This window comes from Crinia signifera, chromosome 1 (assembly GCF_055691185.1).
Source record: "Crinia signifera chromosome 1, ASM5569118v1, whole genome shotgun sequence".
Lineage (NCBI taxonomy): Eukaryota > Metazoa > Chordata > Amphibia > Anura > Myobatrachidae > Crinia > Crinia signifera.
Window position 1 is genome coordinate 221,982,069 of NC_139217.1, and position 27,717 is coordinate 222,009,785.

At 43.7% G+C, this 27,717-nt stretch overlaps 1 protein-coding gene across 20 annotated transcripts in view; it reads left to right on the forward strand.

Annotated features, from left to right (window-relative positions):
* Positions 1-27,717, forward strand: part of ADGRL3 (adhesion G protein-coupled receptor L3) — a 1,133,398-nt gene that overhangs the window by 518,229 nt on the left and 587,452 nt on the right. For all 20 annotated transcript variants that reach the window (XM_083179292.1, XM_083179295.1, XM_083179293.1 and 17 more), the window contains one exon: positions 12,719-12,902. In XM_083179292.1, the coding sequence (XP_083035418.1) occupies positions 12,719-12,902 (184 nt within the window). The remainder of the gene's footprint in view (positions 1-12,718; positions 12,903-27,717) is intronic.

Genomic DNA, 27,717 nt, shown 5'->3' on the forward strand with positions numbered 1-27,717 from the left:
TAGATTCCACTTCACTAGGCAGGCGATACCTGCGATGTACAGGGAGGTCAGAAAAAGTGTCCTCAGTGCCCTGAAAAATGCGGCTGTACCCACTGTACACTTAACTACAGACATGTGGACAAATGGATCAGGGCAAACTAAGGACTATATGACTGTGACAGCCCACTGCAGCAGCAGCATCTCCTGCATGCCAGCTCCTTCTTAGGCAGGCTACGCTGTGTATCACCGGTTTCAAGAAGAGGCACAACGCCGACAACCTCTTAGAGAAACTGAGGGAATTCATCTCCCTGTGGCTTACCCCCCTTAGACTCTCCTGGGGATTTGTGGTGTCGGACAATGCCAGTAACATTGTGCGGGCATTAAACATGGGCAATTTCCAGCACGTGCCATGTTTTGCCCACACAATAAATTTGGTGGTGCAGCATTTCATAAAAAATTACAGGAGTGTGCAGTAGATGCTTGCGGTGGCACGCAAAATTTGCGGACACTTTCGGCATTCTGCCACAGCCTGCCGAGCAAAAACTCCGCAACCTGCCCTGCCATCAGCTGAAACAAGAGGTGGTGACGCGCTGGAACTCCACCCTCTATATGTTGCAGAGGATGGAGGAGCAGCAAAAGGCCATTCAAGCCTACACAGCCACCTACGACATAGGCAGAGGAGCGGGGCTGCACCTGACTCAAGCGCAGTGGAGGCTGATTTCCATGTTGTGCAAGGTTCTCCAGGCGTTTGAAGTAGCCACACGTAAAGTCAGTTCCGACACTGTCTGCATTAGTCAGGTGATTCCCCTGATCAGGCTGTTACAAAAGCAGCTGGAGAAAGTGAAGGAGGAGCTAAAGCGGAGCGATTCCGCAAAGCATGTCGCTATTGTGGATGAAGCCCTCCATACGCTTTGCCAGGATACGAGGGTGGTCAGTCTGTTAAAGTCAGAGGAATACATTTTGGCCACAGTGCTCGATCCTCGGTTTAAAGCGTATGTTGTGTCTCTGTTTCCGGCGGACACAAGTCTACAAAGGTGCAAAGACCTGCTGGTCAGGAGATTGTCATCTGATGGGGACCGTGACACAGCCCCAGCTCCTCCTTCATTTTCTCCCACACCTGTGACTGTGAGGAAACAACTGCGATTTCCCACACAACCCGCTGGCGGGGATGCAGGGCAGGCAGGAGGGAGTTTGGACATCTGGTGCGGACTCAAGGACCTGCCAACGATTGCTGACATGTCTACTGTCGGTGCATTGGATGCTGTCAACATTGAAAAAATGGTGGATGATTACTTTGGTGACAGCATCCAAGTAGACATGTCAGACAGTCCTTACCTGTACTGGCAGGAAAAAAAGGCAGTTTGGAAACCCCTGTACAAACTGACTCTATTTTACCTGAGTTGTCCCCCCTCCAGTGTGTACTCCGAAAGAGTATTCATTGCAGCGGGGAACCTGGTCAGTGAGCGGCAAAGGAGGTTGCTCCCGAAAAATGTTGAGAAAATGATGTTTATAAAAATGAATTATCACTTATTCAATGAAGACCAGGAATTGCCTCCAGAGATTATAACTGGACCTGTGATTGTGGAGTCCAGCGGGGGCGAATTGATAATCTCTGAGAATGAGGAAGTACACACTGAAGGGGGTGAGGAATCAGAGGAGGAGGAGGAGGATGATGATGATGATGATGATGAGTGACGATGACATCTTGTTGCTGTAGAGCCAGTTTATACAGGGAGATATTATGAATTGGTTTATTTTTTTATGGGGGCCCAAACAAACCAATCATTTCAGCCACAGTTATGTAGGCCCTGTCGCTGAAATGTTTGGTTTGTTAAAGTATGCATGTCCTATTTTCGCAACATAAGGGTGTGTGGGAGGGCCTAAGGACAATTCCATCTTGCATCACCATTCATTATTCCTACTGCTGAGACTCATTTTTAATGAGGGACTTGTCTTTGAAATGCATATAACTCTTTGCATTCCACTGATTGCTGCACCTTCATATGTGAGAATGTGATCTCCCTGACCGGGGGGAGTCAGGGCTGGGGCAGGAAGGCTCAATTACACTTCTTTTTTTGGGCGGCTAAACTTTTTTTACCTGTCTGGTCTGGTGCCCACTGCTGAGAGTCATTTTAATGAGGGACTTGTCTTGAAATGCATATAACTCTTTGCATTCCACTGATTGCTGCACCTTCATGGGTGAGAATGTGATCTCCCTGACCTGGGGGAGTCAGGGCTTGGGCAGGAAGGCTCAATTACACTTCTTTCTTTGGGCGGCTAAACTTTTTTTTACCTGTTTGGTCTGGTGCCCACTGCTGAGACTCATTTTAATGAGGGACTTGTCTTGAAATGCATATAACTCTTTGCATTCCACTGATTGCTGCACCTTCATGGGTGAGAATGTGATCTCCCTGACCTGGGGGAGTCAGGGCTGGGGCAGGAAGGCTCAATTACACTTCTTTTTTTTGGGCGGCTAAACTTTTTTTTACCTGTCTGGTCTGGTGCCCACTGCTGAGACTCATTTTAATAAGGGACTTGTCTTGAAATGCATATAACTCTTTGCATTCCACTGATTGCTGCACCTTCATGGGTGAGAATGTGATCTCCCTGACCTGGGGGAGTCAGGGCTGGGGCAGGAAGGCTCAATAACACTTCTTTTTGGGCGGCTAAAATTTTTTGTGGGCGGCTGCAATTACACTTCTTTGTGGGCGGCTGCAATTACACTTCTTTTTGGGCAGCTGCAATTAAACTTCTTTGGGGGCGGCTGCAATTACACTTCTTTTTGGGCGGCTGCAATTACACTTCTTTGGGGGCGGCTGCAATTACACTTCTTTGGGGGCACAGGGGCACTCCAGGGGGTATCCTGTAGTGGGCTGCCACACATTTTTTTAAATATGGCTATCCACAGGTTGTTCAGTCTGCCATTTGAGATTGGGATCTTTCATCACAGAGACCAACTGCACATCAGGGTCAGGATCAGCCAGGTTGTTAAACGGGGTTTCGACCAAGAATCAATCACATCATAAAATTAATTAATAATCAATCAATCAGAATCAAGCCAAATAGAGGTCTTGTTAAATATTAAACTGACCAAAACAGATACACACTCTGCACCATCGAGCAGGTGATCACTGACATGCCAGGTGCAACGGTCTTTAGCACCCTGAATGCCAAGTGTGGGTTTTGGCAGATCCCTCTGGACAGAGCCTCTTCCATGCTTACTGCCTTCATGACCCCTATTGGGTGCTACGTCTTTCTACGCATGCCCTATGGCATCACCACGGGCAGCGAAGTTTTCCAGTGCTGCATGGAGCAACAGTTCGCTGGCTCTCCCTTTGACATCATTGCTGTCAGCATCCTTATCTGCACAGCCGGGTCCATCAGTTACTGCCACTGCTGCAACCAATGCTAGTGATGGTTACGCATGCCCTATGGCATCACCACGGGCAGCGAAGTTGTCCAGCGCTGCATGGAGCAACAGTTCGCTGGCTCTCCCTTTGACATCATTGCTGTCAGCATCCTTATCTGCACAGCCGGGTCCATCAGTTACTGCCACTGCTGCAACCAATGCTAGTGATGGTTTACATTACATTACTTCTTCCATCTGCCACCTTAAAATTGATTAGCCCACTCCCCTACACCCATTAGGCAATGATTTAAGAGACAACTGGTAATAATAAATGAATAATAATCACAAAATTAAACAATCAGATTACATTATCACACAATAAAGCCAGATAGGGGTCTTGTTGGATGTTAAAGTGATCAAAACAGTTACACACTTGCAGACAAACTCTGTGCTGCACAAAATGCCCACCGCTCCTTGGCTGCACATGGTAAACAGTGCATGATCAAGCCAGATAGGGATCTTTTATGGGCCTATTTTTTTAAATTGACATCATGTCTGCCGCTGCAGTGACACTCTTACATGAGCCACGTGTTTGTGCCGCACACTTGTGTGGCTTAGCATAGTTATCCAGCTACCTCAGTGCAAACTTTTGCAATAAAAACAATATTGTGAGGTGTGAGGTGTTCAGAATACACTGGAAATGAGTGTAAATGAATGTTATTGAGGTCAATATAGCGTAGGAGCAAAAAAAACACACCAAATTCTGCGATTTTAGCTGTTTTTATGCTTTTTTAACAAAAAAATCAGAACCCAAAACCCCAAAAAATCCAAACACAAAACAGTCCTTACTGTTTGCCAAAACCCATTAGAACCCAAAACCTCAAGGTAATCAGAACCCAAAACCCAAAACCCGAAAAGTGGCCGCTGCACATCTCTAATTTCTGCCTACGAATACACCTATTTTTTACGATTCCATTTTGGTAAATTTCCCCCTAAATGTCAAAAATAAGTGTATTTCTGGATACAAATACACCTATTTTTTACAAATTTCCTTTAGTAAATTTCCCCCAAAGTTGCTGGAGATCTTTTGGAAGCTCCGAGCAGATCTCACTGCTGCCCAAATCATCCGCTGCTCCTTGGCTATATGTATTTAAATACCCATCACCCAATGATGTAAAATCATCCAACAGTGCTAGGCGCAGAGCCAAGCGGTGTAGAACTTCCAGAGCCAATTATTTCAGCAAATGTGTAGACATTGGATGATCAAGCCATATATTAGGGTTATCGTTTATTAAACTTTGCTAGTAAAACATCCACTGCTCCTTGGCTATATGTATTTAAATACCCATCAATCAATGATGTAAAATCAGCTAACATGTGCATGTCCTATTTCCGCAACATAAGGGTGGGTGGGTGGGAGGGCCCATCTTGCATCACCATTCATTAATCCCACTGCTGAGAGTCAATGATATGTAAGATAAGTGGACTCATCTTTAATAGCATACAACTGTTTGCACTTCACTTCTTGCTTTGGCAATATATTGTGAGACGGTTGGTAATAATCACAGAGCTGAGCAATCCCACTGCTGAGAGTCAATGATATGTAAGATAAGTGGACTCGTCTTTAATTGCATACAACTGTTTGCACTCCACTTCTTGCTTCGGCAATTTGCGAGATGAGTGGTAATAATCACAGAGCTGAGCAACCAGTTTATCTTATTTGCTAGGCGCAGAGACAAGTGGTGTAAGACTTCCAGAGCCAATTCTTTCAGCAAATGTGTAGACATTGGAAGATCAAGCCATATATTGGGGTTATCCTTTATTAAAGTTTGCTTGTAAGTCAGGAATGAAACTTGTGAAGACGGCATTTTGAGATGCTGAGTCAAACATTCCTTAAGTGAACACGTACGATTAGGAAGGAAGCCCCAAGTTTCCATGAAGAACAGGTATGCATCTCCTACCTGTGTATCAAAGACATTGCTCAAAACCACCCCATATTGGTTCAGCCAGCACAACTTTCCATGGTGACACAAGTTCAGTCCCACTGCACCTAAGCTCAGGACTTTCTGGCTCTATAGATGTCAAATTGCAGGACCAAGCATAGGCTGAAAATGGTCTATCACAACATAGTCTATATCTTCATCCTAAACTTCCCGTTTAATAGCCTGTAGGATACTGTCATGCATCCCATGTGGTGCAGGTAGATCAGGCGCTCTCATTTCCCCGGTACTGTAGGTTTCCCAGCATCTTCAACGCCCTCTTGTGAAAAGTAGTAGTAGTAGTTTGTTTATTTATAAGTCCCCACAAAGTGTCCGCTGCGCCGTACATAGCAAACAAAAAAACAAGTTACAAGGTAACGTGAAGGTTGTCTGATAAAATACAGCATAAATAGGGGTATAGCTGGTAGAACTAAAATAGGTGTCGAAATTGTTGAGGAGACTGAAGATGAAATAGAGGAAGGGAAGAACAGGGCAGGAGCACTGGTGAGGTAAAGAGGTAGGGTGAGTACATGAGGAAGGAGGGCCCTACTCATAAAAGTTAACAGACTAAAAGGAGGTGGGTGGATGAAAGAAAGACAATAGGATAAGTAAGAATGGATGGGAACAGATGGAGGGGTAGAGGAGGCTGGATAGGAGGAGCTAAAGAGGTTAGGAGGAGGAGGGATAGGCTAGTCGGAAAAATTGGGTTTTCAGGGGGCGCTTGAAGGAAGGTAAGGGAATCAGAAAGCCTGATGGGTGGCAGGAGGGTGTTCCAGTGCAGGGGGGCAGCGCGAGAGAAGTCTTGGACACGGGAGTAGGAGGAGGTGATTAGGTGAGAGGTCAGGTGGCGGTCGGCGGTGGAGCGAACAGGACAGGAGGGAGTGTGGATAGAGATCAGTGAAGAGAGGTTAGGAGCGATGGAGGAGGAGAGAGCCTTTTAGGTGGTGCTGAGGAGTTTAAAGAGAACTCGGAAAGGAATGGGGAGCCAGTGAAAAGATAGACAGAGAGGGGAGGCGGAGGTAGAGTGGCGGGAGAGGAAGAAGAGCCTAGCAGCGGCATTAAGAATGGATTGGAGAGGGGCAAGGTGGGTGAGAGGTAGCCCGGAGAAGAGGATGTTGCGGTAGTCAAGCCGGGAGATGACAAGAGAGTGAATGAGAATTTGGTCACATCAGTGGAGAGGAATGGTCGAGATGTTGTGGAGGTGAAGGCGGCAAGACTGTGAGAGAGCACGAATGTGGGGGGTGAAAGAGAGGGAGGAGTCAATGATGACAATGAGGCAGCGCATTTGGTCGGTGGATGTGATCTCGATTTCACCAATGCTGATGTAGATAGTGGGAGAAGAGGGGATGTTCGGGGGATGGAATATTAGAAGTTCAGTTTTAGCCATGTTTAGTTTCAGGAAGCGTTGGGTCATCCAGGCTGAGATGGCCGTGAGGCATTCGGAGACCTTGGACAGGGGTGATGGGGATAGGTTGGGGGAGGAGAGATAGATTAGGGTATCATCAGCATAAAGGTGGTAATGAAAGCAGTAGGAGCTGATGAGGGTGCCCAGAGAGGTGGTGTAGAGGGAGAAGAGAGGGCCAAGGACTGACCCTTGGGGAACACCGACTGGCTGCGGGGTAGTAGGAGAGGAGGAGCTCGGAGTGGAGACAGAGAAGGAGCGATCGGAGAGGTATGAGGTGAATAAGGAGAAGACCATGCCAGTGATGCCAAAGGAGTGGAGGGTGCTGAGCGGGAGAGGGTGGTCAACAGTGTCAAAGGCAGCCGACAGATCAAGCTGGATGAGGATAGAGAAGAGGCCTTTGGATTTAACCAATAGTAGATCGTTACTGACTTTGGTCAGGGCAGTTTCAGTGGAATGTAAAGGGCGGAACCCGGATTGGAGGGGGTCTAGAATGGAGTTAGCAGTAAGGTGGCTTTGGAGACGATTATAGGCCACACGTTCTAGGAGTTTGGAGGCAAAAGGGAGGAGGGAGATGGGCCTGTAGTTGGACGGAGAGTTGGGGTCTAGATTTTTTTGAGAATTGGGGAGACAAGAGCGTATTTGAAGGAGGAGGGGAAGATCCCAGAGGATAGGGAAAGATTAAAAAGGTGAGCCAGGTGAGAGCAGACCGACGGACTGAGACAACGGACAATATTGGAGGGGATAGGATCGAGCAGGCAGGTGGAGGGAGAAGCGGATTGAAGGATAGAATGGACTTCAGCGGCAGTGGTGGGGTAAAATGAGGACAGGGGTGGGAAGGAGCGGAGTGGAAATGTAGGAGGGGAGGAGGGAGAGGGTGAGGTCATGGCAGCAGTGATGGCAGTCCTGAGAGAGGAGATTTTGGTTAAAGTAGGACGCAAAATCAGCGGCTACAATGGAGGACAGAAGAGCTGGAGGAGGGGGGAGAGCAAGGAGTTGAAGGTGGTGAAGAGCCTGTGGGGGTTGGATGATTGGGAAAGGATGAGGGACTTAAAGTAGGATTCCTTGGCCAGAGCAAGGGCAGAGCTGAAGAAGGAAAGAATGAATTTGAAATGAAGATAATCCGCGAGGGAGCGTGATTTTTTCCAGAAGCGCTCAGCAGTGCGAGAGCACTTTTTAAGGAATCATGTGATAGGCGAGTGCCACGGTTTGGGGTTGGAGCATCAAAGGGGGATAGAGGAGGGAGGGCAGGCAAAGTCCAATGGCAAACATAGGGTGTCGTTATAGAGGGAGGCGGCGAGGTTCGTGCATGACATGGTGGCGCTTGGGGCGAGAAGAGGATGCAGCATGTCCGAGAATGCAGCAATATCAAGTGTGTTGACCTTATGCCGTGAGACAATGCGCTTGGGGGGGGTGGGAGAGGGGGAAGCAGTGAGTGAGAAGGAGATGAGGCGATGGTCAGAAAGAGGAAAAGCCGGGATAGTGTAGTCAGTAAGGGAACAAGAGCGGGAGAAGACGAGATAGAGGGAGTGTCCTTAGATATGGGTGGGAGAGGTAGTCCACTGAGATAAGCCAAGAGAGGAGCAGAGAGAGAGGAGTTTGGAAGTGCCAGAATCAGCGGGGTTATCCAAGGGGATATTAAAGTCACCAAGAATGACAGTAGGTAGTTAAGAGGAGAGGAAGTGTGAGAGCCAGGTGGCGAAGTTGTCAAGAAATTGGGAGATAGGGCCAGGGGGATGGTAGATTGCAGCGACACGGAGGTGGTAGGGGTAGTACAGACGGATGGAGTGAGACTCAAAGGAGGAAAAGAGGAGAGAGGGTTCAGGGTGAATGACACTGTAGGTGCAGGAGGCTGAGAGGAGAAAACCCATGCCGCCACCTTGGCGACCGTCAGGTCTGGGGGTGTGAGAGATAGAGAGGCCACCCTGGGAGAGAGCAGCTGGAGAGACAGATGCAGAGGTGGAGAGCCAGGTCTCAGTGATAGCAAGGAGGTGGAATGCACTAGAGATAAATAGGTCATCATGGATGGCAGGGAGTTTGTTGCAGATGGATCTGGTGTTGCATAGGGCACAGGAAAGAGGGTGGGTGGGTTGTGTGTTTATGTGGATAAGGTTTTTGGGATTGCAGAAGCGAGGGGGGTCCTTGGGAGGGTGGGGGAGCGGGGGTGAGGGGTCAGGATAGGTATGGGATGGGAGGGGGAGGAGCGGTAGGAGAAAGTGAAGTTGAGAGATTAACAGCCATGAGGACCAGAGTTGAGAGGGTAGATTAGTGAAAGCAGACGGAGAGCAGGGATTAGAGAAAACAGATAGCATCTGTAGTCGATTGTGAGGATATGGTAGTTAACAGAGTGAGATAGCTTGGGATATGAAAGAGGGGAGAAGATAACAGGCAAGGAACAGTTGTCAGAGAGGAGACAAGTGGGTAAAATCAGGTTGATTGAGTAATCCAATAAAGTATGAAACAACAACAAGTGAGAAGATGAAAGGAACAGAGAAGGTCAGAAGTGAGTCAAATGTGAGCAGGCGTGAAGAGGGAAACAGAGTGCAATAAAAGTATGGCAAAGATAAGAGAAAATAACAGTGAATTAGTAAAATGAAATACAATGTTGGATAAAATACAGATAAAATGAATTAAATGTCAACATTAAGCAACAGGTTATAATAATATACAATAAGATAAAATGAAGATGCATATATCACAATAAAATTGAACAAAAAAGTCTAAATTTTCTAATTCTAACTCACCAGCGTCTGTTTCAAACTCACAAGTCACTTAAGTATTCAAGCTTCACTTTAGTCTGCAAGCTTCTCACGCAATTAGCAAGCTCCAAATGAGTCTGCTCACTACTTATGTATATAGTATGTCAGACAGCTGTTACACTCAGCTCCTCCCCGTAATAACTCTTCACACCTAGATTTAGCTCCTCCTCCTAGTTTCTGTTCACACCTACTAACACAGAGGTGGGCAACAGGCGGCCTGCGAGACGCTTAGGTCTGGCCCGCCGCACTGACATATATTACTATGACAAGCGGCCCGACTATAGCCGCTTGTCATAGGCAGAAGTGACCTCGAGCGCCAGGACAGACATGACATAAGGTTTGCATTATGATTACTTTGTTACTGCTGCCACCGCTAATGCCCGTCTGTGTCTGCCACGCACAGCATTACTGGGAGCGTGGGAGAGGACGCGATAATGCGCCAGCCACCTCCCCGCCATTGGTTGGCGCAGCCGCGTCACTGCGTCACCTCCCACGCTCCCAGAAATGCTGTGCGCAGCAGGCACAGACAGGCATTAACGGCGGCGGTGGCAGCAGAAACAAAGTGTCACCGCGTTCCCTCCCAGGCTCCCAGAAATTCTGTGCGTGGCAGGCACAGATGGGGAGAGGACGCGATAATGCGCCAGCCGCCTCCCCGCCATTGGTTGGCGCAGCCGCGTCACTGCGTCACCTCCCACGCTCCCAGAAATGCTGTGCGCAGCAGGCACAGACAGGCATTAACGGCGGCGGTGGCAGCAGTAACAAAGTATCACCGCGTCCCCTCCCACACCACAGTAATGATGTGCAGGGCGGGCACAGTCGGGTTTTGGCGGGCACATCTTTGAGGCAACAGAACGGCTACGCAGCTCTCTCGAGGAATACCACACCGCACAGAAAAATAATGGTAAAGTAAATCAAAGTAAGGAGCATGCAATTATTTTATGTGCATTAGATACCCCATCTAGGCTTTCATTACCAAAGAAACGCCAATGTGTTTGTGGTTGTGGACCCAGTGTATTGGTCTGGCTGCCCTTATCTTGCTTGCTCTCTTTCTCTCTCTGGTCATCTTGCCTGCCCTGGAGTCCTGACTAGAGAAGCATGCAGCTGCTGGTGATCTGGTGTGCCTTTGGAGAGTGCAGTGGGACTAAACCTCTAGAACAGGTTATATCTGACACCGTGGTGTATACTCTGCCCAGTGCAACCCCTCCACCCCCCCTAAATGTGGGCTCAATCCGGGTGACATAATGTAAATTTGGGCTCAATCTGGGAGGCATAATGTGAATTTTGGCTTAATCCCAGTTGCATAACATGCATTTTGACTTATTCCGTGTGTCATATTGTGAATTTTGACTCCCTCCGTGTGAATTTTGGCTCACTTTGTGTGGCATAATGTGTAAGGGGACACTCAAGGACACTCTCTATTTGAAATTATTGCCCACCCCTGTACTAACAATACACTATACAGAAACAGGCAAAACCAAAATCACACTCAGATTTTTCCCTCAAAATTACAGTCTCTATATAGATAGTAGATAAAGAATACAAGACAGACAGAATACAAGATCAACTCACCAGCTTCTATTTCAAACTCACAAGTCACTTAAGTAATCAAGCTTCACTTTAGTCTGCAAGATTCTCTCTCAATGAGATAAGGTTTTATCTCTTTCATTTGCTTTATTTTCTGGCTCTTGACTTGAAGGACCAGATGATACTTCTTGTGGTTCAACTTTCAGAATGGTATGCCCCAAGAAGATTTTGTTCCAGGCACTTCAGTTGCTAAATTCTTAACTTTTCTTAAAGTAATTGTACGGCTCGCATCAATACTCATTGGCACACCCTGAAAGCATCCATTGGTGGTTGTAAATTTGATATTCTTCCCAATGACCTTTGTTAGGAAGCTGGTATGAGTTACTACATCCATGCTAAATGTGTATTATAGGCACAGGACCAAGCACAGCACACACCGCCGGCAGCAACTGCAAACAACCGCACCCTCCTAAAGACATTTTTAGCACAAAACCCCAAGGAGAGTCAAAGGGTGTTGGGTGGTTGCTATGCTGGACCTTCCCTTCATGCCAGACCTTCACATCACTGTGGTGGAGGATTATTTTGGTGACATAAGTAGACATGTCAGACAGTCCTTACCTGTACTGGCAAGAAAAAAAGGCAGTTTGGAAGCTCCTGTACAAAGTGAAACTGGCTCTATTTTACCTGAGTTGTCCCCCCTCCAGTGTGTACTCTAAAAGAGATTTTAGCACAGCGGGGAATCTGGTCAGTGAGCAGTGTAGAAGGTTGATTCTGCAAAATGTGGAGAAGATGATGTTCATCAAAATTAATTGGACAACATCTTGCCTCTATTAGAGCCAGTTTGTACAGGGAGAGGTGACTTGCTTCTTTTTTTGTGGGACCCGAACAAACCAATAATTTCAGCCACAGCCATGTTGCAGACTCTGTTGCTGAAATGATTGGTTAAAGTGTGCATGTCCTATTTATGCAACATAAGCGTGGGTGGGAGGGCCCAAGGACAATTCCATCTTGCACCTCTTTTTTTGCCATTATGTGCTTTTTGAGGCCTAGTTTTTCAAACAGCCATCCTGTCTGCCACTGCAGAGCCACTCCTAGATGAGCCACGTGTTTGTACCGCACACTTGTGTGGCTTAGCATCATTATCCAACTACCTTGGTGCAACCTTTTGCCCTAAACAATATTGTGAGGTGTGAGGTGTTCAGAATAGACTGGAAATGAGTGGAAATTAATGGTATTGAGGTTAATAATAGCAAAAAAAAAAGTGCCCGGTGCACATCCCTAATGGCGATGCCAGTCGTCTTCATTCATATTAAGAATACGAATTTTCGTATTCGTATTCTTAGTAAATGTCCCCCATTAACAAAATATTTTTAATTAAGCTAAACCTGATCCCTTGTTCTCATAACCAGGTAATGTTGCTCATTGTGTATAGTATAATTTCAATATTTTAAACTTGCATCTTAGAAATAAATTTAAAAAATGATGGAATGATGTCCCAAATTGCACTAGAAAATGCAGATATTTCACATGAAGCATCAATCCATTTAGACTATAAAAAAAAGTTTGGAATAGTTTTCTACCAATGTGTAATTCTACATAAAAAAATTTACTCAGGAATCTTCTGAGTTATTTTAAATCAGTAAGCAGTTTTGTTGCAATTGTCGATGTCTAGCTGATCATAAAGACTGCTTAGAAATCCCTATTCAATCTATTTTCTGTTTTACAGGCAATGGTTGAGACAGTTAACAATCTACTTCAGCCACAAGCTCAGAATGCATGGCAAGACCTGACTGAAAGAGACCAGCTGCGTGCAGCCACCATGCTTCTTGACACAGTGGAAGAAGGAGCTTTTGTGTTAGCTGATAATCTCCTAAAAACAGACATTGTGAGAGAGAACACAGACAATATTCGTAAGTATCAGAAAAGTTTTCATTTAGTAGTGCCACAGGTAATCACAAGTATATTTTGGTAAGTGTCACATGTTGTTTTATATAAACAAACACAAACTGTTTTGATTGGTTACATTTTAAAAAGATTGCAACAAATGAAAATATATTTTTTTGCTTGTGTATGTGCTTTAACAGGAACACAGTTTGCTTATTTTAAATTTTTAATAGTGAGCTCCCATAGTGATTCAAAATGGTGGTATTTGTCAGGTCATTTTAATCTTTACAGTATCTACAGTATATTGGTTTTACAGAGCTGAAAATGCTCATGTGAAGTAATACATACTTGACAGATAAGAATATGAGGCATACTGTACCTCCAAACATTTAAAACTAAATAATCATAGTCATTCTAGAGAAGTCTTAAGAGATCCCTCTCAAAATCTTACCTTACTCTCCAGGAAGCCTTGACTGATTTCTATGCAGCCTTCACCCAATCCCCATCCCCCTCTACTAAGGCAAAATATTTACAAGCTAAAACACTTTTAGATGAAACTCTTCAAGCCATGACAGACAAGTTACAACTCCTCTCCAACTTATCGTTATCCTATATTTGGCAAAAAAAAAAGGCAAATTACTTTCCATTATCCTTAACTCCACTAGAGCTCTAATGTTAGTTTACCTAATTCAATCTGACAGTTCTCTCACGATTTATAATTCACAAATCTCCCAGGCCATGTCTGATTACTATGGATCTATCTATGCAACCCCTAACCCTCCTCCAACCCCTCCCACTACATCAACTAATAGGCTCACCTCCACTTGAATACAGGCTATCTGGTCTAACCTTTCATCATCCTTTAACAGCGCCTATCACATTAACAGAAGTTACCAAGGCAATTAAAGCTATGAAATCTGCCAAAGCTCCTGGCCCAGACAGGTTCTCTGGAGATTTTTATCGGATGTTCCCAGATACACTAGCACCCATTCTAGTCTCAGTTAATAACTCAATTCTCTCCAATAATTCCATACCCCCCTATTTTAATTCTGCAATCATAAAAGTTTTCTCCAAGCCAGGCTCTTACCGCCCAATCTCATTGCTTAACTGTGATTATAAACTATTAACCAAAATACTAGCTGACAGACTAGATCCTGTTTTACCCCATATAATGCACCAGACTGGCTTCATCACGGGTGGGCACTCTGTCTGGAATGTCAGGAAGGTCCTAGCAGCAATTTAGGCAATATGGGCCTTATTCTAGTTCACTCTTAGAGGCAAAATCCTTCTTAGCTGGACAAAACCATGTGCACTGCCGGTGGGGCAGATGTAACACGTGCAGATAGAATTAGATTTGGGTGGGGTTTTTCTTCAAAGTGAGATCTATATTGCAGTGTAAAAATAAAGCAGTCAGTATTTACCCTGCACAGAAACAAAATAACTCACCCAAAGCTAAATCTCTCTGTACATGTAACATCTGCCCCCTGCAGTGCACATGGTTTTGTCCAGCTAAGAAGGATTTTGCCTCTAAGAGTGAACTAGAATAAGGCCTTATATTCCTCTGCTCCTTCTGATGACCCCAGTCTGCTCCTGGCTATTTATTTATTTATTTATTTATTATTTATTTACAGTTTCTTATATAGCGCAGCATATTCCGTTGTGCCTTACAATTGGAAGCAACAGTGATTAAACAAACTGGGTAGATACAAACTGACATGAGGGTAGGAGGGCCCTGCTCGCAAGCTTACAATCTATAGGGATAATAGGAGGGATACATAAAGATAGAATTCCATAGCATGGTAGTCGCATCAGATGATCACAAGATGGCCCTGATGGGATGCAATTAGATATAAATGCTACTGGAAGTTGTATAATAAAGGGGTCGTCCCCCCCCCCCCCCCAGGCTTCACCAGGGGTGAATTTAGGGGTCAGGCTGCCCCTAGGCACAACATTTTTGGCTGCCCCTTAGATACCCTGCGCAAGCTAGAGCCCCTTAGACACACTGCACCATTACATATACATATACACCATAATACAAAAAAATATTCCCACTTGCACTATAAGAATGGTTCCGTCAGTCTCCTCGTCGGGTCAAATTCTTCTCCCACGCTCAAATGTATAATGGAGAGAGGGAGAAAGAATGACGTATTAATATCCAATGGGACAAAAATATTATAGTCTCCTCTAAAGTGTGCGGGGCATATGGAGAAGATGTGTTCCCAAAGGTTCCAAACATCCCCAAGGTCCTAGAGGGTCACCTCAAACATGCAGGTATAGGTAGGTGCTTACATGAAAGCTTACATTCACACAGCTGAGTAGACTCCCATAAAGGTATCTTTCACTGAGATGTCACAATACTTCGATTCCAATAAAACGACTTTATTTAAAATGGAACAGCAGAAAACAGGGAATTCCAACAATCTTAGTACCAGACTGGATGTTTCCTGGGTATCAACAGTGGTTACCAGATATGGGCTGCAATATACACCATAATGCCCATTACACATTGTGCCACACATCGCAATGCCCATTACACATTGTGTCACATACGATAATTCCCATTACAGTACATATTATATATTATACCACATAAGTGTGATTGGATTAAGGCGCTGGGGGTCCCGGTGTACTAAAACCAAGGGGGCACTCTCGGGGGGGGTAGGGGTTATAGGTTTAGGCTTGGGGGTAGGTTTAAGCACATAGAAGGGCGGTTTACATTTAGAATGTGGGGCAGGGGGGTTAGGTTTAGGTGGTAGGGTGTTAGTGGGGATGGTTAGGCTGTAGTTGAAAGAGAGTTGGGGTGCACATCTTTCGGGATGCTGGCATCGGCATGCTGCCTGCGGGTGGACCATATACATGTATGCATCAGATATACATGTACAAACACAAAATACATGTATATCCGATGCATACATGTGTGTGTGTGTGCTGGCTGACCCTGTCTGTATCCAGGCTGTTCCTACACCGTTGATTATGTGACTTCTCTCAGAAAAACGCTCCTTGATAAAGGTCCATGTTGGGACCGAAACGTCGGGGCTTATATACTTCTGATTTTCTTATAACTGTGTTGACCCAGTTGGATTAAAAACTTTTTTGCTTTTATCACAAGGCTGATTTGTGATTGTGGCGAGTGCTCTGCTTCTGCACCATTGTGTGTGGATCTCTTGGATTTGTAGTAAGGGGCATGCTTTTGCATGTACCTTTTGCTTGGCACCCCACTGCTGTCCATATTTGGGTGAGAGTGCGGTCTTTCTTCATTTTCCTGTGTGTGTATGTATATTTATACGTGTTTGTATGTATATTTATATATGTTTTGATAAAGTGGCGATACCTTAGCGTTTAAGACTGCAATGTTGTGCTATATTTTCCTGAGCGCCGTATATATTATGTATATTGATGGATAATGTTTCTTTTATTTATTTTTTTTCACATACTTCCAAAGATACATTAACAATACATAAACAGCACATAATGCACAGTAGATTTGTCAAAACATATTATTATGATCTCTTAACTTATTACAGACTACATTTACATATATCATAACATACAATACGAGACACACAGATATAAAGGAAGACGAGGTAGGATAGGGGAGGGAAAGGGATGGGGGGGGAGGGTGTTATTCAAAATGTTTTTCAATTTTTGTTTAAATAGGTCCAATTGGGCCTTTAGGTCTTCTGAGCTCAAATCTCTTTCACCTTATTATTCTGATGGCAGATTGTGGTATCTTAACCATGGGGACCATGTTTCTCTAAAATCATCTATTTTGTCCTCCACCATACTGGAGAGATGTTCCATATGGAAGAGGTGCCATATCATTTCTTTTATTGCCATTTCGGCAGGTGCCCTCTCCATTTTCCAGTTAACTGCTATTTTTATTTTTACCGCACTCAACACATGCCATATGAACCTCTGGATAGGGCATCTTACACCTGGTATATTCATAGGAAGCAACACATACTCTGGAGCCTTTGGGAGTCTAATTCCTACTACCTGATAAATCAGCTCTGATGCGAATCTCCAAGTTTCCTGGATTCGGGGGCATTCCCAAAAGATGTGAATTAGACTACCGCTATATCCACACATCCGCCAACAACATTCTGCTGTCCCTGGATATATTCGCTTTAATCTATTTGGGGTCAGGTACCAGCGAGAGTATATTTTAAAAGAATTTTCCCTGAATCTGATGGATTGTGAAACGGATATCAGATTTTTTCTAATTTTGGCCCAGGTCTCTGGATCTAATTGCTTCCCCAGGTCCGTCTCCCAAGATAACTCATGTGGCTCCCGTGTTTGCCTCCCATGGTATAACAGAAGTTGATACATTATTGTAATCAATCCCTTCGAGATTGTCCTCTTCTGACATAAGTCCTCAGTTTTTGTTTTTGACTGAGTTCTTTGTTTTTGTTGGGTGCGGGAAAAATAACTTTTTATCTGCAGATATTGGTAGAACCCTAATTCGGGGATCTCATATTTCGACCGTATCTCGGCTAATGGCATAAAGTTACCTGCTATTTCTAATTCATTTATGAATAGAATATCTACTTTTGCCCAGATTTTTTTGAAGTTTATTTCCCTACTAGGAGGGAATAAGGGGTTGTCTCGTAGGGGGGACAGAATAGCAGGGGTAGATGTTAATTTATTATCTTTATTTAATTTATCCCACAGGGATAGGGAGAACTCAACCACAGGAACTTTCTTTACAGAAGGCCTCAAGTTTTTTGGGACCCAGGGTAGTGATGCTATTGAGAACACTTTTAATAGTTCTGATTCCAGTTGGACCCATCTACGGGTTTCTCTATTGGAGTGCCATAGGATTATTTGTGATATGTGTGCTGCGCTATGATAATATCTCAAATTTGGGACCCCCAGTCCACCCTCCTTAGTACCCCTTTGTAGGGTTTTCAATCGAACCCGGGGTCTTTTACCCTGCCATAAAAAACGGGAGATCAAATTCTGCCAGTTTTTAAAAGTTGAAGCCGGGATCCTTATAGCTAAAGATTGGAATAAGTAGAGCATACGTGGTAGTATGTTCATTTTTAGAACGTTCGCTCTACCCGTCCATGATAGATGTATATTAGTCCAGTCTTTAAAATTGTTTGTAATTTTAGTTATTAGACTAGGGTAATTTGCGTTAAATAGTTGATGATAATTTTTCGTTATATTTATTCCCAAGTATTTAATTTGATCTTTTTTCCACTTAAATTTATAAGCTGCTTCAATACTCTCTTTCACTTTCGAAGGGAGATGAAAATCCAGCACTTCTGTTTTGTCCGTGTTTATTTTGAAATTTGAGATTATACTAAATTCATGTATAATCTCAAATAATTTATTTAAGGACTCTACCGGCTCTGCTATCGTCAGGAGTACATCGTCGGCATACAATGCCGACTTGTATTCCTCCGCTCCTATTTTGATCCCTTTTATTTCCTTCTCATTCCTTATTATGGCTGCCAGGGGTTCGATCATAAGGGCAAATATCATAGGGGACAGGGGGCACCCCTGTCTTGTTCCGTTCCTTATTACAAATGAAGGGGATTTCAGTCCATTAATCGATACATTCGCCACAGGGTTCTCATATAAGGCCTGGATTCCTGTCAGGAACCTTCCTCCAATTCCAAATTTCGGAAGGAGGCTGTTCATGTATGGCCATGAGACCCTGTCGAAGGCCTTTTCTGCGTCTAAACTCATAACAAGGGACGGAATTTTTGATTCATTAATAAACGCAATTGTGTCTATTACTCTCCTAATGTTCTCAAAAGCCTGTCTATTTGGGATGAATCCCACTTGATCTGGGTGTATTAGCAAATTAATTACTCTCGCTAGTCGATTTGCCATGATTTTTGCGAACAACTTAAGATCTGAATTCAACAATGATATCGGTCTAAAATTGCTACATAAGGAGTGGTCTCGGTCGGGTTTAGGTATTACTATTATTTCTGCTGTTGTAGTTGCTAAATCCAATGGGCGTCCTTCCATGACTGACTCAAATAATATCTTCAACTGAGGGGCAAGGGCCTTGGAAAATGTTTTATAATATATGGCCGAAAAGCCGTCCGGTCCAGGTGCCGAGGCATTTTTTTATGTTTTAATAGTTTGTTCAATTTCTACCTGCGTGATGGGAGCTTCTAATGTAGCCGCCTGAGTTTCAGTCAGGGTCGGTAGTTTACCCAGTGTTATCAACCTCTCAAACCGAGTATTAAATTCTTCATTGTTTATTACGTTCGGGATGTTATAAAGTTTGTAATAAAAATCCCTAAAGCATTGGGCAATGGCCTGGGGGTCTTGAACCAGATTATTTTTGGCATCTCTTATTGAAAAGACTCGGTCTCTTTGCCTACGCTTCCGAATACGGTGAGCCAGGAGGGAGTCGGCCTTATCCCCTTTTGAATAGTATTTGTATTGTAGCCATTTCATTGTTTTTGCTGTTTTTTCTAAGTTTAGTTGGTATAGTTGATTTTTTAATACTAATAATTTACTATATAGGCTACGGTTAGGGGTATTTTGATGTCTAGTTATCAATTCGGCAATTTGTTGCTCTAGTTCCCTGGTTAATTTTTCTTCTTTTGTTTTTTGTATCTTAGTGAGATTCATTATTTGGCCCCTTATCACCGCTTTATGCGCTTCCCAGATTATTGTAGGTGACATGTCTATTGTGTTATTTATCTCAAAGAATTCTACTAGGGATTTTTCTATTTCCTCTCTATATACTTGCTTAGCAAGTATTGCCGAGTTAAGCCTCCATTTGAACCCTGTTGTCTCCATGCCCCTCAGTTGAAGAGATAGTGAGACTGCCATGTGATCGGACCATACCACGGGGGTGACCCATGCCTTCTGAAGATCACCTGCGAGTTTTATATCCACAAAAAAGAGATCTAACCTCGAGTACACCTTATGGGGAATTGAATAATGGGTAAAGGTAGTCTCATTAGGGTATAGGACCCTCCAGGCATCGTACCAACCGCTAGATGTAACTTTTTCCTTCAACCTTTTTGATTCCTGACTCACTGTGTAGCTTGGCGGGTGTTTTGCTTTTCTGTCCCACTTTGGGTCCATAATTGCGTTAAAGTCCCCCCCTATAATGGTTTTACCCTTTGCTATTTTATTAAATTGTTTAAAAAAATCTGCATAGAAACTCTTTTGCTCTGCATTGGGGACATAAACTGACGCTACTGTTAGTAAATTGTTCATGATTGAAAGTACTATTATGTTGAACCGGCCTTTAGGGTCCGAGTACGATTGTTCCACTTTATAAAGTAAAGATTTATGTAACAGTATGGCTGTGCCTTTTTTTTTTTTTTCAAAAGTTGCATAGTAACCCTCTGGAAACATTTGTGACGTCAATACTGGGTGGTCTTTTTTAAAATGTGTTTCCTGTAGTAACAAAATCTTTACTTTTTGTTTTTTAAAAAATTGTTTCGCCATGGCTCTTTTCCGTGGGGAATTGAGGCCATTGACATTCAGTGTCATTATATTCAAGGTCATGGCGGGAATTTGTTAATATCTCTTTTCAATAGCTGATGGTTTTTATATTTGCCATTTATCCGAGTACACCCTATGGTGGAGAAAAATTTTTTAGAGTGAAGTTCAGAGATCCTAGCACTCCCGCCTTGAAAACACCCAGGGAAAGGAAGGGATACATTTGAGACAATTAGGGTAACGTCTATACAAACATATAACAGTAAACACAAACAAATTGATGCGTCACACCGCATCTCTATAACCGTTAAATTTACCTAAACGGCGATCCTAACTATATTGATGGGTTTCTGCCCGGTTAGGGCAAAAATCCATCCAGTTTAGGAGATCTCCCAATGGGGAGGGGGGGGGGGGGAGAGTCTATACAAGAAGACCAGAAAAGGAGAGGATCAAGGAATCACAGAATGATCTTCACTTGTCCTCCATTTTACCTAAATCTCAAGTGAATATACGTTTTCTGAGTTACATATGTGCAACTATCGTGGAAAAAGAAAAAGAGAGAGAGGGAGAGGGGAAAAAAAAAAAAAAAAAAGTGGGGGGAGGGGGGGTGGTGTGCTAAACCATAAGCTTCTATATAAACAATTATGTCCTTATTGGAATTTTTCAGTTACATCATGTTATACACATGGAGATAGAGCTAGATCTTTTCAGTTATAATTTATTTCTCTGGGCGCCTATTGCCTAGCCAAGAGAGGTCTAAAAACCATAGTTGATATATACTTTTCTCCCCATTTCCTTCCCCTTTTTCCCCTCTTCTTCCTCTCTTTCCCCCCCTTCCCTTCCCCTCTCATTTGACTGTGTCAGAAACCTTAAATAGGGCTTTATATCAAGTTATCTAAAAACCACACCAGGTGGAGAGGAGGGAATCCAATACTTTAGTGACCCAATCCTTGTTTTTAGGGAAAGGAAGGGGAAGAGGGTGTTTCCATATGCGTTATTTTGTCTTAATTACATTCTGGGCCAGGTTTTTAGAAAACAGTCAGAACTGTAACTAATTATTATTTTTCCTTTATGATGGGAACAGTGGACTGTGTACGGGGTCTTAAGACCATATTCCTTTTTTTCCACCTGTATAAACGAGGTACAATATCCCTGACCCATCTATTTGCATATTCATTCTCCCTTCTTAGAACGTCTATATACATATGGTGTAAAGGAGGGAAAAGAGAAAAAAAAAAAAAAAAAAAAATATATATATAAAACGGGTAATAAAAAGTAAAAAAGTGTACTTTAGTGTATCATTATAACCCTGAGTGAACACCGTTATTCTACCAGTGGTCCTGTGTGAAATACATATTAAGTGTAATCTCCAAGTTGATCCCCCTTGAAAATCAATTTTTATTAAAAGTCGTGTAGCCCATTTATTCGTTATATTTTAAATCTTTAACCAGTGTTTGGCCCTAACTGGGCGGTCACCCTCCTGGAGTCACTTCTGATTCAGGATACTCCTGACTAGGAAACTGTGCAAATTCCAAAAAAAAAAAAAAAAAAAATCTCGGTGAAAATCCGTAAACAAAACCCAAAATACAATTGTATCTACTATATCGTTATTTCAGGGGTATTATTGTTGCCTGAGGTAGACACTTCTAAATAATCAGTGAACCACTCTTAAATTCATACAAGTTCCGTGTTAAATTAATTTCGTCTACATAAGTGACCAAAGTGAAACATTCATATAAATCAACTTGCTTATAAATTAAATACAATAAAAAAGCCCTGTCCAGACTAATGTCTAGATCTCTCTGTTCAGTCCGGGCACCCTTAAAGTCTTAGATCCAGCCTAAAAAAGAGACAAAAAAAAAAAAAAGACATACATATGGAAAAAAGTACATATGGAAAAAAGCGAAATAAAACAGGGTAATTAATTTTAACCTCACTACTTTACACCATGCCTATCGTCTGTTGTTCAGCTGATAAGACGTTCATATAACATTATACACTCAAATAAAGAAAAAAGAAAAGAAAAAAGAAAAAAATGTGAATCCCTCGGCATTAGAGATCTTACTAGCAATTGTTTATATTATAAACATAGCCCGATAGTCCCAAAAAAAAAAAAAATAAAAAAAAAAAAAAAAGGGACGGGGGGGGGAGGGGAAGAAGGGTCCTTTCTTCGAGAGAGGGGAATAGGCCAAAATTATGTTTTAGTCCATTCTGTATTCGGGGGTTTATCGGTGGCTGCCATTTTCTTTGATTCCTTTCGACTCGAGGTTTGTGGACCACTACTCAGGCCCATTTCTTCTAATGCCGTCATACCAGAGGTAGGATCCCTTAGGGTGTGTTTTTTACCATCAAAGGTGAAATTTAAGGCGAAAGGAAAACCCCATCTGTATCTTATTTTCTGCTCTCGTAGGACTCTAGTAATGTTTCCCATCTCTCTCCTTTTTCTTAGCGTAGCGGGGGCCAGATCTTGAAATATCAGAATATTAGAATCTTTATACTGTATGGATGATGTTGTTCTACTTATGTCCATAATTCTTGATTTAATATGGTCATAATGTACCCGGGCTATTATGTCTCTTGGTGGCTGGTCCATGGCTGGAGCTGCTCTGAGAGCTCTATGGGCTCTGTCCAGTGTTAGCTGTTCCTCGTTGCATTCTGGTAGAATGTGCTGGAGAAAACCCTTTAAATAGCCAGGCAAATTCTGGTTGTCAATTGTCTCTGGGACATTTCTAATACGCAAATTTTGCCTTCTGGACCTGTTCTCAAGATCTTCTATTTGGTCCTTGAGCACCGTTATTTCTGTTTTCATTTCAGAAACATCCTGAGAAAGGCCTTGCTGAAACTTACATATTTCATCTGATTTTTGCTCGATGAAATCAATTCTGGTCCCTAAAGCTGTCAACTCACTTTTCAATTCTGAGACCGCAGCTCTTAGTTCTGTTTTAAATGAAATAGTGATTTTTTGTATAAGCGCTTCGTATGGGTCAGCTTCTGCCAATTGGGATGACTCGGAGCGTGACATTGAGCTTGAGGGGCTCAGTGCTGGCCCGGGTGACGCTGGTTGCTGGGCTGCTTGTTTATTATTTTTTTTAGAGCTAAAAAAAGCAGTTTGCTCTTGTGTAGCAGTCTTGCGGTTTTTGCCAGACATCTTAGCTCTTACTTCTTAACTCTTTAAGATCCTTTGCCCTTCTTTCTATAATCCTTCTCCCTTTCCCTCCTGCGACCCTCTCCCTCTTTCTCCTCTCACTGTGCTCTCTCACTTCTCATTTTGTTTTTTGGAGGAAAGCTTAGAGTCCCATTTCATTCTGGCCTTCCAGCCTTACATGCTGGGATTCTCACAGTTTTATCCTTTAGGCTGTATAACTGCATAGGTTTTATCACAGGGGCAGTATGCGAAAACGGCCAGTTAGATGGGAGCGTATGTTAATATGCCTAGTAGACCTGGTTCTTATAATGAGAACCCTTTATTACTGTAATAGACGGTCTCAGGGTTTGGGCACTGCGTCAGGTCAGTTACCAGCCCAATTCTGTTCCCTTATGTCCTTTTTCCCACACTTGCCCACAGGAGTTAAGTGCAACCTGACCGCTGATCGGCCGCAGTGTCAGCTCAGTACCTTACAGCCTGTGTCTCTCTCCTCCCGTCCGGTTGCTCACTCTGCTGGGCTTGGGTCTTCTCCTTTTGTGCAGGTATGTCTTCCGTCAGATGTAGTTGCTCTGTCTTGGGCTTCTACAGATGCAGGTAGGGTCTCTAAGCTTTCTCCCTCCACGAGGCTCCGCAAACCTCCTCCGGTTTGTTAGCGTGGCTTTCTCCTCCACCTCAGCCCGCAGTGCCGGACACTCCGTGCACCCGGTTCCGAGGAAAGGTAAGATGGCTGTGAGGTCGGAGCTAAAGCCCCAACTCCCGCTCCTGCCTGCCGGCTCCCTGCGGCTGTCCGTTCGTCCGTCGCCCCGTCTCTCTGTGTCACCAATTCCTGCCTCAACCCGCAGTGACCGGTCAAGCCGGGCACCCGGCTCCGAGGGAAGATAAGGTGGCTGTGAGGTCGGGGTTAAAGCCCCGGCTCCCGCTCCTGCCTGCCGGCTTCCAGCGGCGGTCCGTTCGTCCGTCGCCCCGTCTCTCTGTGTCCCCAGTTCCCACCTCAACCCGCAGTGTCCGGACAAGCCGGGCACCCGGCTCCGAGGTACGGGGGCTAGTAAGACGCTAAGGCGCTGCTAGAGACCGCGTTCAGGCTACCCGGTAAGCGGATCATGCACGCGACACCACTGCAAGCGTCCGTGCGGCTTCCACTTCCGGCCACTCCCCGATGGATAATGTTTCTTATAAGAAATTATCTAAAGATCCGACTTCTTTGTATATTATTGAATTGGAGACATTACTCAAAAGGGGTTTGATTGAAAAGAGTATCAATCTTGATGAATATCGATACCTATATAATTCTACCCCTAATTTAGCAACATTCTATCATCTCCCTAAACTCCACAAAAATCGGGAGTGTCCACCTGGACGTCCCATTGTTGCCGGAGTGGGTTCTCTGACCTCCCGGTTATCCAAATTTGTGGATTCTTTTATTAAGTTACATGTTCCATCTTTAGATACTTATGTTAAAGACTCAATGCATATGTTGCAGATTTTAAAAGACATCGAATGGGATGAACATTATAGCTTTGGTACCATAGATGTCTCCTCTTTGTATACTAAAATTCCCCATGACAAGGGGATAGAGGTTATTAAGAAAGTGTTGAGGTCCAAAACTGACATATGTGATACTAAGGTCCCATTTATTTGTGACTGTTTGAAATTTTTACTTGAGCACAATTATTTCGAGTTTCTTGGGGAGTGGTTCCTCCAGACTTGAGGCACGGCGATGGGGACGATTTGTGCCCCAAGTCTGGCTAACCTGTATATGGGTGACTGGGAATCTAATACAATTAACTCTGAAGTCCATACAAGGGTTAAATTGTTCAAAAGATATATCAACGATATCGTCATTATATGGGCAGGTGATGAGTTGTCATTTAAATCCTTTGTTGATTAATTAAATTGTAATTCATATAATTTGACATTTACTTACAACTTTAATTTCAACAATATTGAATTTTTGGATCTAAAGCTCAGTGTAATCAATTTCCCCGCTGTTAAAAATATTGAAACATCAACTTTTTGTTTAAAAAAGGTTGATTGTAACAGCTATCTTCAATATGAGAGCTGCCACCTGAGGTCTTGGAAGGAAAATATCCCTTTTTCTAAATTTATCAGACTCAGGAGGAACTGTTCCGATGTATCTATGTTTGATATGCAGGCTGATATATACACCAATCATTTTAAGGAAAGAGGATATCCTACTGGCACTGTTCTAAGATCTAGAGATAGGGCTAGAGCTTTAGAACAAGATGGGTTATTAGAATATAAAACAGCTACTGGTCCTAACTAGAGATGTGCACCGGCAACTTTTCGGGTTTTGGGTTTTGGGTTCTGATTACCTTGAGGTTTTGGGTTCTAATGGGTTTTGCCAAAACACCTCCTAAGTGTTTTGTGTTTGGATTTCTTGGGTTTTGGGTTCTGATTTTTTAGTTAAAAAAGCATTAAAACTGCTAAAATCGCAGATTTTTTTTTTTTTTTGCAGACAAATTCCTGCAGTAAAAATAAAAATGTGTATTGTTTTAATTATAAAAAAGAGCAGCACACCTTACTTAGCAACACCCCATGAATTATACAGCACTCTTGGCTCACCCCTGGACTACAGCGCATTTAACAGTAAAAAAAAAAAAAAAACACATTCATTTTATCTTCATAAAAAAAAGGGCAGCTCCCCTGGTCTGATATGGGACACATGGGGCACCTCTGGAATTATACGGCACACATGCGGGCACCCCAGGACTGATACAGGACACATGGTGGCACCCCTGGACAAATACAGCACACATGTGGGCACCCCTGGATGGATACAGCACACATGTGGGCACCCCTGGACTGATAGTACTGGTAGCCAGTGGAAACAGCAGATTGGAATTATATACTGCAATAAATACTGGTAGCCAGTGGCAACAGACTGGAATTATATACTGCGATAAATACTGGTAGCCAGTGGAAACAGCAGACTGGATTTTTATATACTGTGATAAATAATACTGGTAGCCAGCGGCAACAGCAGACTGGAATTATATACTGCAATAAATACTGGTAGCCAGTGGAAACAGCAGACTGGATTTATATACTGTGATAAATAATACTGGTAGCCAGCGGCAACAGCAGACTGGAATTATATACTGCGATAAATACTGGTAGCCAGTGGCAACAGCAGACTAGAATTATATACTGCAATAAATAAAATACTGGTAGCCACTACCAGTGGCAACAGCAAACTGGAATTATATACTGTGATAGGTACTGGTAGCCAGGGGCAACAGCACACTGGAATTATATACTGCAATAGGTACTGGTAGGCACTAGCCAGTGGCAACAGCAGAGAGCAGACTGCAGCAGACACTAGGCAGTGCAGGGCAGGCAGTGGCACTAGCAGCACCAGTGGACTATCACACTGTGACTGACTATACAGGAGCAGACTCAGCAGAGGCAGGCCCCAGCACAAAGGAGAGACAGAACACAGCACCAGTCATCCTTGCAATGGTGATGTCTTGATCACTGAGCAGAGACACAGTACACAGCAGCACGGGCCCCAGCAGAGACCACACACAGCAGCAGCACACCCTTTATCTTCATAAAAAAAGGGCAGCTCCCCTGGTCTGATATGGGACACATGGGGCACCTCTGGAATTATACGGCACACATGCGGGCACCCCAGGACTGATACAGGACACATGGGGGCACCCCTGGACAAATACAGCACACATGTGGGCACCCCTGGATGGATACAGCACACATGTGGGCACCCCTGGACTGATAGTACTGGTAGCCAGTGGAAACAGCAGATTGGAATTATATACTGCAATAAATACTGGTAGCCAGTGGCAACAGACTGGAATTATATACTGCGATAAATACTGGTAGCCAGTGGAAACAGCAGACTGGATTTTTATATACTGTGATAAATAATACTGGTAGCCAGCGGCAACAGCAGACTGGAATTATATACTGCGATAAATACTGGTAGCCAGTGGAAACAGCAGACTGGATTTATATACTGTGATAAATAATACTGGTAGCCAGCGGCAACAGCAGACTGGAATTATATACTGCGATAAATACTGGTAGCCAGTGACAACAGCAGACTAGAATTATATACTGCAATAAATAAAATACTAGTAGCCACTACCAGTGGCAACAGCAAACTGGAATTATATACTGTGATAGGTACTGGTAGCCAGGGGCAACAGCACACTGGAATTATATACTGCAATAGGTACTAGCCAGTGGCAACAGCAGAGAGCAGACTGCAGCAGACACTAGGCAGTGCAGGGCAG